The sequence below is a fragment of the Anopheles moucheti genome, chromosome 2, assembly GCF_943734755.1.
Source record: "Anopheles moucheti chromosome 2, idAnoMoucSN_F20_07, whole genome shotgun sequence".
Taxonomy (NCBI): domain Eukaryota; kingdom Metazoa; phylum Arthropoda; class Insecta; order Diptera; family Culicidae; genus Anopheles; species Anopheles moucheti.
This window is the reverse complement of record NC_069140.1, coordinates 26,083,888-26,097,759: the sequence shown is the minus strand read 5'-3', so window position 1 is coordinate 26,097,759 and position 13,872 is coordinate 26,083,888. Positions and strand designations below refer to the sequence as shown.

The following is a 13,872-nucleotide window of genomic DNA, read 5'->3' as shown; positions in this document are numbered from 1 at the left end:
ATACAACTGTTGAGATTTATCTATGATAACTTTGCCCCTTCGATTGCCACTAAAGAGCTTCCATCTTCTCCACTATAGTTTGATTCGTTTCGTTTCATGTCTCGATGTGTGGGTTTTTTTTTTCCTTTTTTTCTCCCCGTTCTCTGTCGCTTTGGTTGGTGTCCAAACGTCCCACAGACGGTACGCAGGAAACGCTACTTGTACAGGCGCAGAAACGCACCAAACCCGATGTTCGAAATCAACATACCAATAACAGCAATCAGAGTTCCCTTGCCGGGAGACAACACTAATTTACGGCTCCAACCGTTACGTTCATAGCCCCCGCGGCACTAACACATAAACTAATATCAACAAAAATCCTAACTGACAACGTGGCGTAATGGTACTAGCCACCCAGTAATTAATAGTTTCTCTTGGTTTCTTTGTCCTAGTTTCTGTCGCATAACATCTCCCATTCGCTTTCAGCTGCTGGTTTGTATGGTGTTGGTCTGTTTTGTATGTGTGTTTGTGTGTTGTTTTTCCTTAGTCTGATTCCAGCGTAATGTAATAATGGCTATTGCATGGTTCGTTCCAACATTTGCATGTTGTTATTTTCGTTCCTCTTTTTGCTACAGTGTTCATTTGTCTGGTTCCGTTTGTCAAAAATATCACAAATTTTCCGTTTCCCCCCCCCCAACCCCCCCAAATACACTTAACCCACCCCCCTCACCCTGTACTTCATCAGCTTCGATGCCAGCTTTATGTCCCGTACCCGGGTTCGAACGAATTTCGTTTCGAATCTCACGCATCACATTCGTACCCGTCAACAACCATCAATAACAATCACAAATCACAATATATCTGAGCCGAGGGGTGGTCACGGTTTCCCGGCCAGCCCAACAGCTCCTTTTACTGGTTCCATCCTAGCGACGCTTCACTCCACTTCACAGCTATCCAACTCACACGGGTGTCGTCCTTTTTGCTTGCACTATCTCTTTCTCTCGCTTTCTCTTTCTCCATCTGTCTCACACACGCATCACAATAACGGTCCCCATGTTTACTCTCGGTTCACTTTTGCCTTGGTTGATTGAAGCTGTCGCTCACTCACCATCACTTTACGGCCATTTTATATTCGATGTTCCCTTTCTTGCTCTTCCCCGACCTTAACTCAAACAATTCGTTTCCGAACCTACCCGTTCGCACATCCTTTGGCAGTGCATAGAACCCTGTGGGTGGGTATATGTGAGAGTTCCCGTATGAATCACTGCACAGTTTGTCTGCCATCTCACTGGAACTTATCATACTAGACTTGGATAACTTGGAACATAAGATTGTGCGCGTATTGCTTCCTATGCACATGAACGGAAGTGCGGCTATCAGCCGACCGGTGGTTACTTGACCCAAGATGGCCCGACACTATCACACCGCCACTTACCGTTCGATGCCGGACGCTAAGGTTCGTTCCGCTCCTTCGAACAGCTCCGGTGGTAACAGCGAAGGACAGCACGACAGCATCCGCACCGTCGCATCTTCGTACGTGGTCAGCATCGTCGTCGTACGAGCGGGCCGCTAGAGCCCTCCGCTACCCTTGGCCGGACCGGACGACAGGCTGCTGCTGCTAACGCCGGAATCGCTCGACTTTTCACTGAGCGCACCGCCGCTACTGCCCCCGGTAACACCAACCCCACCGACCATCACCATCCCACCGCCACCATCGCTACCGCCCCCACCCAGCAGACCACCCTTCTTGGCCATCGTCCGGCTGTTCATGGTTTTGGACGAACCGCGCTCGGTCGTACCGTTGAAGCGGCGGGCCGACTCGACGCGCTTCAGGATTTCATTCGAGCACTGGGCCACGACCGAGTCCAGATTGTTCGTCTCGTTGTCGGACAGATGATGGTGCAGGTGGTGGTGATGATGATGCGCGGTCATTAGCGTGGCCATGTTGGCGTGTTGCTGCTGCTGCGACTGCTGCAACGCTGGTCCGTTGTTGTGCGAATGTTGCTGCTGCTGCTGCTGCTGCTGCTGAAGATGGTGCAGCTGCTGCTGGTAAGAGTTGTGGGCATTGTGCGAACCTTGCGAGGACGGTACCGGCGAACCTTCGTAGCATCCGGAATCACGTGGAAAGCTCCGCCGGCCAAACGGTGACGTTTGGTGGTCTCCGCTACTACGCGTCGTGCTGCCACTTCCACCGCTCAGTCCACCGCCGAGACCGCTGGAACAGTTGACGTGGTTCAACCGCAAGCCTTCGTCGTTTTCCGAGCTGGAACCGGCGACGTCACCATCTGACGTTGCTATTTAATGAGACGAAAATGCACATCGGTTCGGATTAATTATCGCCCTAGTTGTAGAACACACACTCGATAGGTTGCAGAGAAAGAGGTGGCCAGCAACCGATAATAGCTACACAATACTTCCTACCATAAACACCCGGCATCGTGTGCCCGCTTTCACGCTTGTTATACTTACAGTCCAAGTCGTGAAGCAGCTGAACGGCGGCCAGTATCTTTGCCCGATGCTCCGTATTTCCAATACCGAGGTAATCCAGATCGGACGGTTCCAACTCCTTGAATAGTTCTAAATCTTCGTACCTAGAGTGAATGATCAGCAAGGTAAGGCCCCGGGACACAACTAACAAAAATGGTTAGCCAATCCGCAACTTACCCGTTGAGCACAAACACTGATGTGTATTCCTTCAGACCGATCCGGAGCAGCAGCTCTTCCACGCTCGTAGGACAGCTCGTGGGTAAACGGTGCCGACTCACCAGTTTGCCTCCGTAGCCCTTCAAACCCGTTGTCGGCAGATCGGGCAGAACCTCCACGCTGATGAACTTAAAGTGTCCTAACCGACCGTTCGCATACCCCCGCCAAACACCGGACGCGTTCATGGACAGCACGTCGATAATGTCTCCTTTCTATTAAAGATTCCAAAGAAAATTATATGTGTTGGGTGAAACTGATTCAGAATCATGAATCGGAATGAATCTTTTAAATGAATGAATGAGCTTTACACCTTTTCCAAAGATTTGTTAATCCTCAGATATTAGTAAACTTTCAAAGATTGATCCCCTCAAAGAGTCGTCAATTCTCAGAGATCCTTTAATCCTCAGAGATTCGTGAGTCTCCAGAGATTCTTGAGAATCCTCAGAGAATTATCAGAATCCTTAAAGATTGTAGATCTATCCAGAATCTTGATTCTACGGCTTTGTATTTTTATGTTTTGTAGTTCTGAAGTAAGAATCTCTATAGCGTTGAAATAAATATAAGTGCTGGAATTCGTATAGAGTTGATTGCTTTTTAGTTATTCATTCGAGCGATTCGAGTTGATCCGAGTTGATTCACATTACGTGACAGACGCCTCTTTGCGATGCTTTAAGAAATGTTCTCGAATCTATGAGGATTCTTTGTTCTTTAACGATTCACGAATAGTCTACTTCTGATGAGAATGACTTCTCACTAGAGATTTACATCAACAACGCTTCTCACTACACTCCACTACTTTTGATCGCATTCAACAACTCACCTTAAATCGTAGAGCTTCTTTATCGTACGGGCTTGGGCAACTATCGACGAGTGCGATCGCTCTACAGATCGGCAACATTGTGGTACGATCTTCCGCCGACAGCGAACTATGAGGACTGCCAGGACGAACCAGGGCTTGGGTGCCTGTAACCGGGAGCAACAAAAGGGTAAGGCGTGGAACTTAGCTTTATGTTCGACCTCGCCAACTTACTCGATCCGGAAGCACTCGGCAAACTTTCGACCGAACTGGCCGAATGTTGGAACGTTTGGTCGCTGATGCTATCCAAGCAGTTGCTGTAGTCCCGATTGTTTCGTTCCGTCCCACCGAACAGCAGATGATCCTTTGGCGATGTGCGAGCGTCGTTAGACTGCAAGAGGAAAACGGAAACCGATGCAAACAGTTTACTTCAGAACCACGAACGGGTTTTCCAGCTAATTACCCGAATTACTTACGTGATGTACTAAAGCTATCTGTTGACTTATGCTTAAATTTTTATTGTTGTGCGAGACCGCCGCAGACGATGCGGCTGCCGTCAGGGACGACGATAGATTGTTCCGGTTTTTGGCCGCCTTGAGGCTTTTCAGATTGTTGACAGTGTTTTTTGTACTGGTGCTGTTGTTGCTGCTGGCACTGCTGCTACTGTTACCGCTGCCGTTCGTGGTGGTGGTACTGTTGCTAGTGCTCGCGCTACTGATGTCCACCCCGATGCTGCCACCCCCGGCCCCACCCGTTACGCCCAGAATGGCGGGCAGATTGGCACCGGATGCACCACCGGAAGCAAGTGCCATACTACCACCGACGGTGCCGGATGTGTTTCCCACCGAACCGATGCCAGCTGCCGCTGTTGCTGACGAGCCTGCCGCTGCCAACGATGCCGCACTGCCGATGTGCCCGGATGTTGACCCCGGTTGCCCCGGGATGCCACCCGTGCCACCGCACGCACCATCGAGCCGCTTCAGCTGCTGGTGATGCAGATGCTTCTGAAGCTGCAGTGCGTTCGCTTGCAGGATGTCGTCGTACTCGGACGATGGGGTGGGCGATGGCGATGGTGATTCGTCACCCAGCCCGGCACTGAGCGTTCGATAGCGGGCCGTACAGTTATTCATACCGATCTGCGTTATGGGACATAAAGGGGGAGAGCAGCGGGAGTGATATAAGCGTGAAGAGCGAATCATAATTCCTCCTAATGATATCGATATATACTAGCGGTCGTTTGTCCGCTTCGTCTCCAGCGCGCCGACGAGCGACAGGCGATGGCCGAAAGCTTTGTCGCGAAATGATGATAAATGGGTACGCCGGAGCGCATACTTCACGGTATAATCCGCGCCTACCGAAGAGCTAATCAGTCGTGGATTAGGCGCCGGATTTTGGCGACCGGCACCGAACCCTAGATAGCAGGATCGGCAAGAAAATTCGTTCACTTTCGGTTTCTTCTCACGTAGTGTCCTCATTATTTTCCACAAATCCTATAATTTGCACCGAACCGAATACACTTTCGCTGCGTGTCTTTGGTGTCTGCTGGTGGTTGGGCAAAAGTTTTTTTTCCCGAGAGGATTAGAGAGTGTTTTGGGGGTCTCACGCTGGCTGGATGTACCATTAATGTGAACCCACAACACGGTGTTCATGTATTGCAAACAGTGCCATACGGGCTATTTAACACTTGCATTTAATTCAATGAAATTCAATTACATCATAAGAATCGCTCCATACTTTGCGATTTGAAGGTAATTTGCAACACATCCATTGCACATGAAAAATGCATGAAAGAGAGATAAAGGTCATTTATCAACTACTCAATCCACAAAGCCATCCCAAAAGCGGTGCAAGTCTCCAGAAACCATTTCCCAAAGCATCCCAACACTGCATTATGGCACCGCTATTAGCGATTCCGTCACCGTACCAAGACTTGCTTCGTATTCGAGTGAATATAATTAAATATTAATATTCCCGTTCCATCCGGTTACGCTTATAAATAATACACACACCCAAAGGTTCCCATCCCTGCGAAATAAAGGGGATTTAAACGAGAAGGTACTGTCTACTGTCCCGGGGCTTAATGCACACCTAACGCTGCCATCGTGCAACCGATTGGTCAGGTTCAAAATAACCTGCAAACTTCGCCACGCGATGGCTTCACCAAAAATATCGTTACGGAGATGGACGGTTTTCTTCGGGGTTTTTGTTTTGCGACCGATACATCCCACCCACCCCAACGGTGGCTGTCCATGCCGCCAGGCAAAAGGTCCTCCGTAAGCGAGCTGAATCTTGCCGCTGCAGAGTTTCTCCGCACTCGGGAAACCTTTTCCACTGCCACAGGATAATGATAACGTTTATTAAGTTGATAAGCACAATAATGGCATCCGATGAAGATGATGAGATGCCCTGTGTACCCGGTCGGTCGGTCGGTCGGTCGGACTGAAAATGACTCCTTAAATCCGGTGCCGCTGTCTTCCTTCGCGGTGCCCGTTTCGGGCTGCGCTAGAAGCCATCCACTGACGGGCGATGGTTTTTATTATCATGTTTTATTTTTACTTCCCCACCGAAACCTTCATTGCATCGTTCCGTTTTTTGGGGCAGGAGATGAGTGGCGTTAGAAGAATTATAACGTTATGCCACCGGGCAATGGCAAAGACCGAGAGTTTCCTTCAATTACCAGGAAATGGAATCCCATCGACATTTTCGTTTGCCGGTGGTTTTGCTACACACTTTTAGACGACCAAAATCCAAAAAAAGGTGCCCTGGCGATCGGTAAAGTTATTCTAATGAAATGTCATGGCAATATAAAATATCTGACAGCACCAAAGCACGGGAAACAAAAACCCCGCAAAAGTAGACGTCCATTGCCGGGAAAATGGCGTTTCGCAAACATCTTGCCTTCTAATAAATGCAAGACAGAAACCGAAAGCGTCATTAGTCACTGTTTATGATGCTAATTAAACATTGGGAATGTACATAAATAAGGTAGCTCATTTTGTAATCATAGGTCCTTCGGGAGGCAAGGCAAATCGTCAGCTAAAGGCGAAGAATTACCTTGGAAAAGTGGACCAAGATGAACCAAGCACCTTACCACAAAGGGAGCGGGGGTGGGGAATTTTCACCAGAATTTGCATACAAATTTAAGTCTCAAAGTGTGACTGTTACGATTATTAGCATCGTGATGTAAGGGGCGAAATATATAATTTTGAGCGAATGGTCATTAAGTCGATGGCAATTGTGACGAACCGAATAGGTACAGGAAAATAATCGTAAAAAAAAGCATTGAAAAGGGAAATTTTCCATAAATATTTAAAAACAAAATTCAAAGGAAAACATCATCTTCAAACAACAAGCATTCACAAGATACACCAACTTCCCATTATCACAGATGAAATATTAATTACATTCTCATCAACGCGCCTCCCTCGCTTACTTAGATGCAGGGTTTCCCAAAACCACATTAGCAGAAGCAGATTTCCGCCACTTACTAATTAAATTCATCCAAAAACCCGCTCAACCCCCCCTCCCGAGAGCAGGACCGATGGAAGTTCGTCTACGTAATAGGGTGGAATAGCAGTAAAAATTAATCACTACTTACCGAAACCTGACTCAACCGGGAGGTAACGCTGTGTAGATCCGATATTGAGCCGGCGTAATCGCCACTTTCCCGATCGTGCGATCTGCCATGCCGCGTCCGGGTTGTGCATGAATCAATTGCCAATGTCCAATGAGAGGGGCATCGTGCAGACCGACAGGAAAATGTGATGTATAAAGAGTTGAGAGAAAGAAAAAAGGAAATTATGGCAAAAAAATGAAACTAAAATCAGTGCAACTGCTTTGCACCAGTGTGGGAAAAGGTTGGTTGGTTGATTTATATTAAACACCTGTAATGATCCTGCTCACAGGATGGTAATGCTGCTGATGATGATGATGATGATGATGATGTTGAAACATCATGGTATGAAGGTACAGCAAATTTAAATTAAATCAAAGACCGCACGAAAACCGCTCAACTCATCGTTCAATATGTTTGGCCGATAGGGAACTAACTGACTGGAGCTGAATTTACCTCTCTTTCTCTCCCTCTCTCTATGAAACGGCTGACGAAGTTTTAATTGGACGGGCGTCGAGTTTGGGTTGATTAAATTTAGAGTAAAATTATAATTACCGGCCATCAGTATAAACCGAACGCATCCATCCCAACATCATCCCATCGGGCGCTTCGCAACCGGCAGAATGTAAACAGCGTTCTTTAAATCAGATAATAAGCTTAATCGATTTACGACAACCTCCAAATTCCATCACCATCATCATCATCATCATCATCATCATCAACAGTAGCATCCTTTTCCTTGGAACCATCGGTAAACGGATTTCACTTACCGGGCGTGTTTGAGGGGTATAATGGTTGGAGGGTTTGGTGGCTGCTGGGGTACAATTAGGCCCCGCCGGGGGCCCCGCTGCGGTATGGAAATGTCACCCGCGGACCGCAACGATATCACACTCTGTCCTTCCCTGCCGTTGCTGTAGCAGACGCGGCCACCCTGTGGGGGATTTTTTTTTGCGCAAGACATAACATGATTAGTTTAATTTTATTTCTGCATCCTCCGGCCATTTTTCTTACCGATCGCCACTTACCTGTATGGTAGCACTTGGCCCTCCGCCACTATCCCCACCACCGCCTCCTCCGCCGTCGCCCGCATACCCGGCGGCACCGATTTGTCGCATGCCGGACATCAGGAAGTCGTCCGGATCGCTCTCGTACGGTGGCTCATCGTACCAGTGACCTTGGTGATGTGGCATTCGCATCACATTCGTTACCGCATCGTCATACATGTACGTGTCGTCTGTCGAATTAGAATTAGAAGAAATGCGATTTGTCAAACCTTGCTCATACTGGCGGCCCCACTCCTTTTGAGTGACTATTCGGCTGCGGGGAAAAGTGCCTGTCTGTATGGAAAGCAACCACATCGTGCAGCGGTGGCATGATTGCTGCCGGATATCAACATTCTTGATTGCATCCGATGATGCACAAATATTGAAACACGATGGTTTCGTCTCGTTTGGGTACGGACCAGATGTCATCCAGCGGCCAAACATTTCCCATCCTCCCGCAACCACGTCAGATGTCACGATAAATGCGAGGAACACCCGAATCCAATTTGCTTTCTTTTGTACCGGGCTCATTTTCGCAATACCCGTCAAATGTTCGATGTTCTCCAATGAGTCCCCCAGGGGAAGGACCAACAAGGCGGGCGCATCGCCACAAACCGCAGCAAGAAGGCACACGTACACGAAAGCATCGGAAGGAAAGAAAGAAAAAAAATGGTCCAAGATACACGGGGGTACACCATGGTGTGCGCTAGATGCATATACACACACACACACCCCACCCCCGGGAAATCCGGACAACTCCTGACTTTGGGCCGAAGTCGTCCGAAGCAGGGTGGCAAGAAATTAGATTCACTGCACTGGCAAAACGGTATAATGAACTTTCACCTCGCCGCGCCAACCCGGTACCGGAGTCGGTGGCGAGAAAGTTCCGGGTTCCGGTTCCATAACAGGATTAGCAAAATGGTACCGGTGTTCCTGTGCTGCACAGCACTGGCCAAATAAAAAAAAAAAACAAGGAGGGCGAACCGTTTGATGATTCTCCAAGGAGTGATCGGTTTGATTGGATGCAATCAGCCAATTCGTCTGCGTCGGCGAATCTACCCGGGTTTCCGGCAACGAGAGGTTTTGCCCGTTTGACACACTGTGTGGCCCCATCCACCATTCCGGTAGCTTACCTCTCGAGTCTCTGCTCAGCTGCAGCAAACCTTGCCGAATGTCTCGGAGTATCTGGAACGAAAACGCAGGTGCAAAAAGACGTTTAGAGCACACAGCACCAATGATGGATCTGATGCTACAAAACACACACACACACATGTACTAGGGAATACGCACACACACACACACACAGCATTGATTGATGGGGAGGAGAGGGGGTAGGGAAAACAAGGAACGGTTCGATTCGGGCCAATTTCCGCCCGAGCCGGGTGATGGGGTGGGAATTCCCTGGATGGGCTAATGAACCTGGGTAGGTGAAAAACGGACGTGTCGTTGTTCGGTGTATGGCACATGGGCGATAGAAGACACATGTCTGGAAGGTAGTACCACTTGTACTTTTAAGTATCGGGAACGTGAATGTGTGTGTGTATGTGAGGGGGTGGGGGTGTGTTTTTGTGTTCGTATTATGGGACCAGCAAACCAAGGGTGCTAGATAACGCATGCCGCAAGCAAAACTATTCTAACTCACTCCGCCCGGCCCTCACAGTTCGGTGTTGGCGTTGTGGGGGGTTGGTGTACGCGTGGGGTGAGTTTAACGTGCCGTGGATAACATTTCACTAATTCGCAAGTTAATCAATCACTTCAACTGCCTAACCTACATGATTGGGGGATTGTTCTGCATGCGCTGTAAAAAACCTTCCCATTGCTCTACGTCTTTGAAGAAGAAGTTTGATCGATGCACACACACACACGCACACACACACACACACACACGCACACACACACAAACACATGGCTGTACATCCACCCCTACAATATCACCCCAGTCCACCGTGCTTGATGAGCGCCTGAAACGCTGCAAGCTTTCATTTTCCATCCACGTGTGCCGTGTCGTGCGGAAAGCCTAACTTACAGGCGCGTGTACGTTGGACTAGCGTGGCACGGTGTAATAACGGATAAATTAGGGACCCAATCAAGATCGGTTTGGTTGCCCATCGTTGCCCCCGTGCCGATTAGCGAATATTAGCAGCTCACAGGACCGGAATGATTAGGGACAGACGAATGGTGGCTCATATTTCGATTCCTGCAAAGGCTCACCCCCCCCCCCCCCCCCCCCCCCCCCCCCCCCCGGCCGGTGTTGATGGAATGTTATCAACGCAAGAAATTTCGGATCTCCCATCAAACGTGGTGACGTGTTGGAGCAGGTTCACGTGTGGTTACTGCGCCCAAACACATTCCCGCATGATTGATTGGACCGACAGGGTATTGTGATCGGGCTGACGTTGAGCGTCATCCCATCAGCCCCGGACACGCAGATAAATCAGCGCACGTATCTATCATCGCTGATGGGTAAGTTATTAAATTCGTGTTGGAAGCCTAATGCCTGGTATTGTATCAATCAAGGCAGTGGGCCGGCGTCTGGTGGTTTGATGATTTATGAACAATTGCTTCCTTTCAGCGTTGTCCATTTTCATGCACTAGACATGACATAATGATCCATAGTATGAAAAAAAAACTCGTCACACATGTTTTGCTAGCTTACTAGTCATGCATTGAAAAGAATTATTAAATTAAAAACACTTTATAGCTTGAAATCCCTATCTTTCAGCACAACAGTACCAAACACAAAACAACTTTCTCCTCCACTCGAAAACGATCAGTGTCTGATCGCCGGGCATGCCACAATTTTCCGAACAAGCATTTGCCACGCTTTGCATAGTTAATTTTTCATTACAGCTGGCTGCACGGTGCGAAGACATTAAAAAGTTTCCCTTGCACAATGATTGAAAATTTGCCTGAAACACCCCCGGGCGCCCCAGGGGCCCCGGGGCGACACCGAGAACGGTAAGTCAAGCAATTTGCAAACCATAATGCCCTAATTCATATTCCAAAACACCCACGCCGCGCGATGAAAGATGGGGTCGCCCAGTTTTCCCCGGTGGGACACCTGCGCCTCTCTCACACAGAACGGGATGCATGCGAGGTACGACACCGAAATAGCCAAAAACAGGATGCCTCCTGGTGCCATTCGTGCACCGGTTTCCGACCGAGAAGAGCGAGTGACCCGAGTGAACTTTTCCGACCGAAACCCGAGCCTTTAATGGCCTCGCCGGGACCGGAGGGACATTTTGCGTTCGCTGTATTACGAATCCTCAGGTGTAACGTTTTCGGTACGTTATCATCCCTCATTTCCTTGGCGCGGTTATCTCGGACACAAGGCTAAGTCGTTGGTCGAAAGTCCGATCGACTTGTTACAACCGGACTCATGGCTCACAAACCTAATTATTCGAGTCAGCAGCACCATAAAACCACACCACATCCCCCGAAAATTGGGTGACCAATGCTGGGTTGTCGAATACGGCTAGCTAGGGACGCAGTTTTGGGGTCGCGATAATATGCGCACACCGATGGGTTAATATTCCAAAGCACCAACGACTGCAGCGAAACATTCCCGTGGCCAACAAAAAAAAACGGGCCGCTCGGTGCCCGTAAATCATTGTGTACCCTAAACTTTCAAGGAAACAACTGCAACTCCCTGTTTGTGCTGTACGAGGCAAGAAGTGATGATAAATAAGGCCAGACGAAGCTCCCAACCCCTGTTTATCCACGCGAGACACCGCTGTTATTACCACCTCGTTGTAGATATTTTCGGGGTTTACACTTTTCCATAAATAATTTCCGAACATTTACAGAACCGACGGTCGGCGGCAGATTAGCCACCGGATCGTTGACTTCGCTATGGTGGTTAGCGCGACTGACCGTTTTTCGGTGTCTCATCGTTCACTACAAACCCGTGTTCGGCTACGGGGTGGGAAAACCCGCTCTACCCCATGGCGACTAATGAAGGCATTTTCCTTTTTCTGGTCTTTGATCGCGCGGTGTAAGTGCCCACCACCGTCGTGGAAATGAAATTATGCTGGGTGGATTTTACACGAACTAGTTGCTTCGCCTTCGCACCTAGACACACACACACGGCGGGCAAAAACCTCCCCCCGTACAACACGCTCCGTCTTGCAAAACCAGGCAGTCAAACCAGGTTTACGACTCCCGGGAGATTAATTCAATCCTAGCGTGATTTAATGCGGTTGACTTTGGTGCAGTTATCAGCACGTTTTACACGTTTATGTTTGCACAGTGCGGCACATAGCGAGACACTGGTCACCCTTTGTGTGACACGTTCGAGGGTTCGCCTGCCCGGTTCGTTGTGCGTTTGTGTTCGTGCTGGGGCAAGGATGTCGTCGTCCGGTTACGTCTGAAACGGTGCTAAAGCTTGGAAGGACCAGTGATAGCGACAACCAAACCGGGCTAATCAAATCTCCCCTTTATTTTGTCCAAGCTGGCCACTCAACGGAACGGCCATCATCCATCGCGACCAGGCGCAGGCGGAGCGAAAAGTAAGACGACGTACTGTCATGATCATGAGACAGCCGTGTATTGCGGCCGGTGGTTGATTACGTTTCGGTTGGTGCGTTTTCAATTATCGCCCAATCAATTCGATTCGAGCGGTAAATGTTTCGCCGTGTATTGTGATTCTGCTGAGGGTGTACCGTCAGTTTGATGTACCGCATTGCATATGGTGATAAGTAAGGGTTATGTTTTATGCAGGTCTTAAATTTACGCGTAATTTGATTTTCAACTGTTACGGCACTACGGTACGACAGAAACATGCAGAGTCAATGAGATATTGCAGTACATTAACTGTGTATATCTCTGCCGAAGCGCGATTAAAGTCTGTGAGACATCCTAAATTAACCATTCTTAATACAAGTAGTGCATTCTGGTCTAAAAGAAGATAATTTTTGGGAATGGGCATTTTGATTTAAAAATACATTTTTTTTTATTTTTAGTTTGCACGCTGCACAAACCCTTAGGCCACTTGACGGTTATCTGTCAACTAATGGACATTTAAAAGGTCGCATTGTTCAATAACTTATCACTTCAATATTTTTATTACTTATCTTTTTCTGAATGGTTTGAAATAAAATAAATTTGTGAGTAGTTTGAAAACTAAAATTTTCACAATATTTTAACATAAAAATCATCAAACATTTAAGTTATAAAATAAAATAAATACAGCTGCGTACGATGACAGCAAAATAATTGTAAACAATTTAATATTTTAAAATAACTTTTAAATCAATCAAGCCATTTTAGAGATGAAAAGTGTACCAAATACAGCAATATAGTTTTGAAACAATTTGATATGAGAAGTTTTTTCCATATAACTACTTCTAACGGAGTCAAGATCAAGATCTTCATGTGAAGTGAAGGATAAAGTAGACATTCTTCAGATTTAATTAAGCTAATAAATCTCTTTGCCTTGTAGAGTGTGCTGCTCTCTTAATAATTCCTAATAAGCTTTATAAGTCAGAGCAGAAAATGTCTCCAAACTAATCTGAATTGTACTTTAGATTGTACTTTAGAATTCCAATAATATTAAGCAACACTTAACTGACGCTCAGTAACAATTTTCATCGTAAAATGTCACGATCCAATAAGAAAACGTTACTATTTACTTCGCTTGTTTCACACACAGAAAAAAACACCCCACGGATGGCTTAGAAAGTAATTCCACCACAGTTCCAAGCAGCGCGTCTACTGTCATACGTTTAATTTTGCATCTG

The 13,872-nt window shown here is 47.6% G+C and overlaps 1 protein-coding gene across 1 annotated transcript in view; it reads right to left on the bottom strand.

The window, feature by feature from the left end:
* Positions 1 to 718: 718 nt before the first annotated feature.
* LOC128299519 (uncharacterized) overlaps positions 719 to 13,872 on the bottom strand; it is a 113,883-nt gene continuing 100,729 nt past the window's right edge. The window contains exons 8-17 of the mRNA XM_053035510.1: positions 9,268 to 9,319; positions 8,117 to 8,325; positions 7,862 to 8,022; positions 7,077 to 7,158; positions 3,955 to 4,614; positions 3,713 to 3,869; positions 3,503 to 3,645; positions 2,644 to 2,894; positions 2,449 to 2,570; positions 719 to 2,273 (exon numbers count right to left, since the gene is read on the bottom strand). Coding sequence (XP_052891470.1) covers positions 1,549 to 2,273; positions 2,449 to 2,570; positions 2,644 to 2,894; positions 3,503 to 3,645; positions 3,713 to 3,869; positions 3,955 to 4,614; positions 7,077 to 7,158; positions 7,862 to 8,022; positions 8,117 to 8,325; positions 9,268 to 9,319 — 2,562 coding nt within the window. The 3' untranslated portion in view covers positions 719 to 1,548. The remainder of the gene's footprint in view (positions 2,274 to 2,448; positions 2,571 to 2,643; positions 2,895 to 3,502; positions 3,646 to 3,712; positions 3,870 to 3,954; positions 4,615 to 7,076; positions 7,159 to 7,861; positions 8,023 to 8,116; positions 8,326 to 9,267; positions 9,320 to 13,872) is intronic.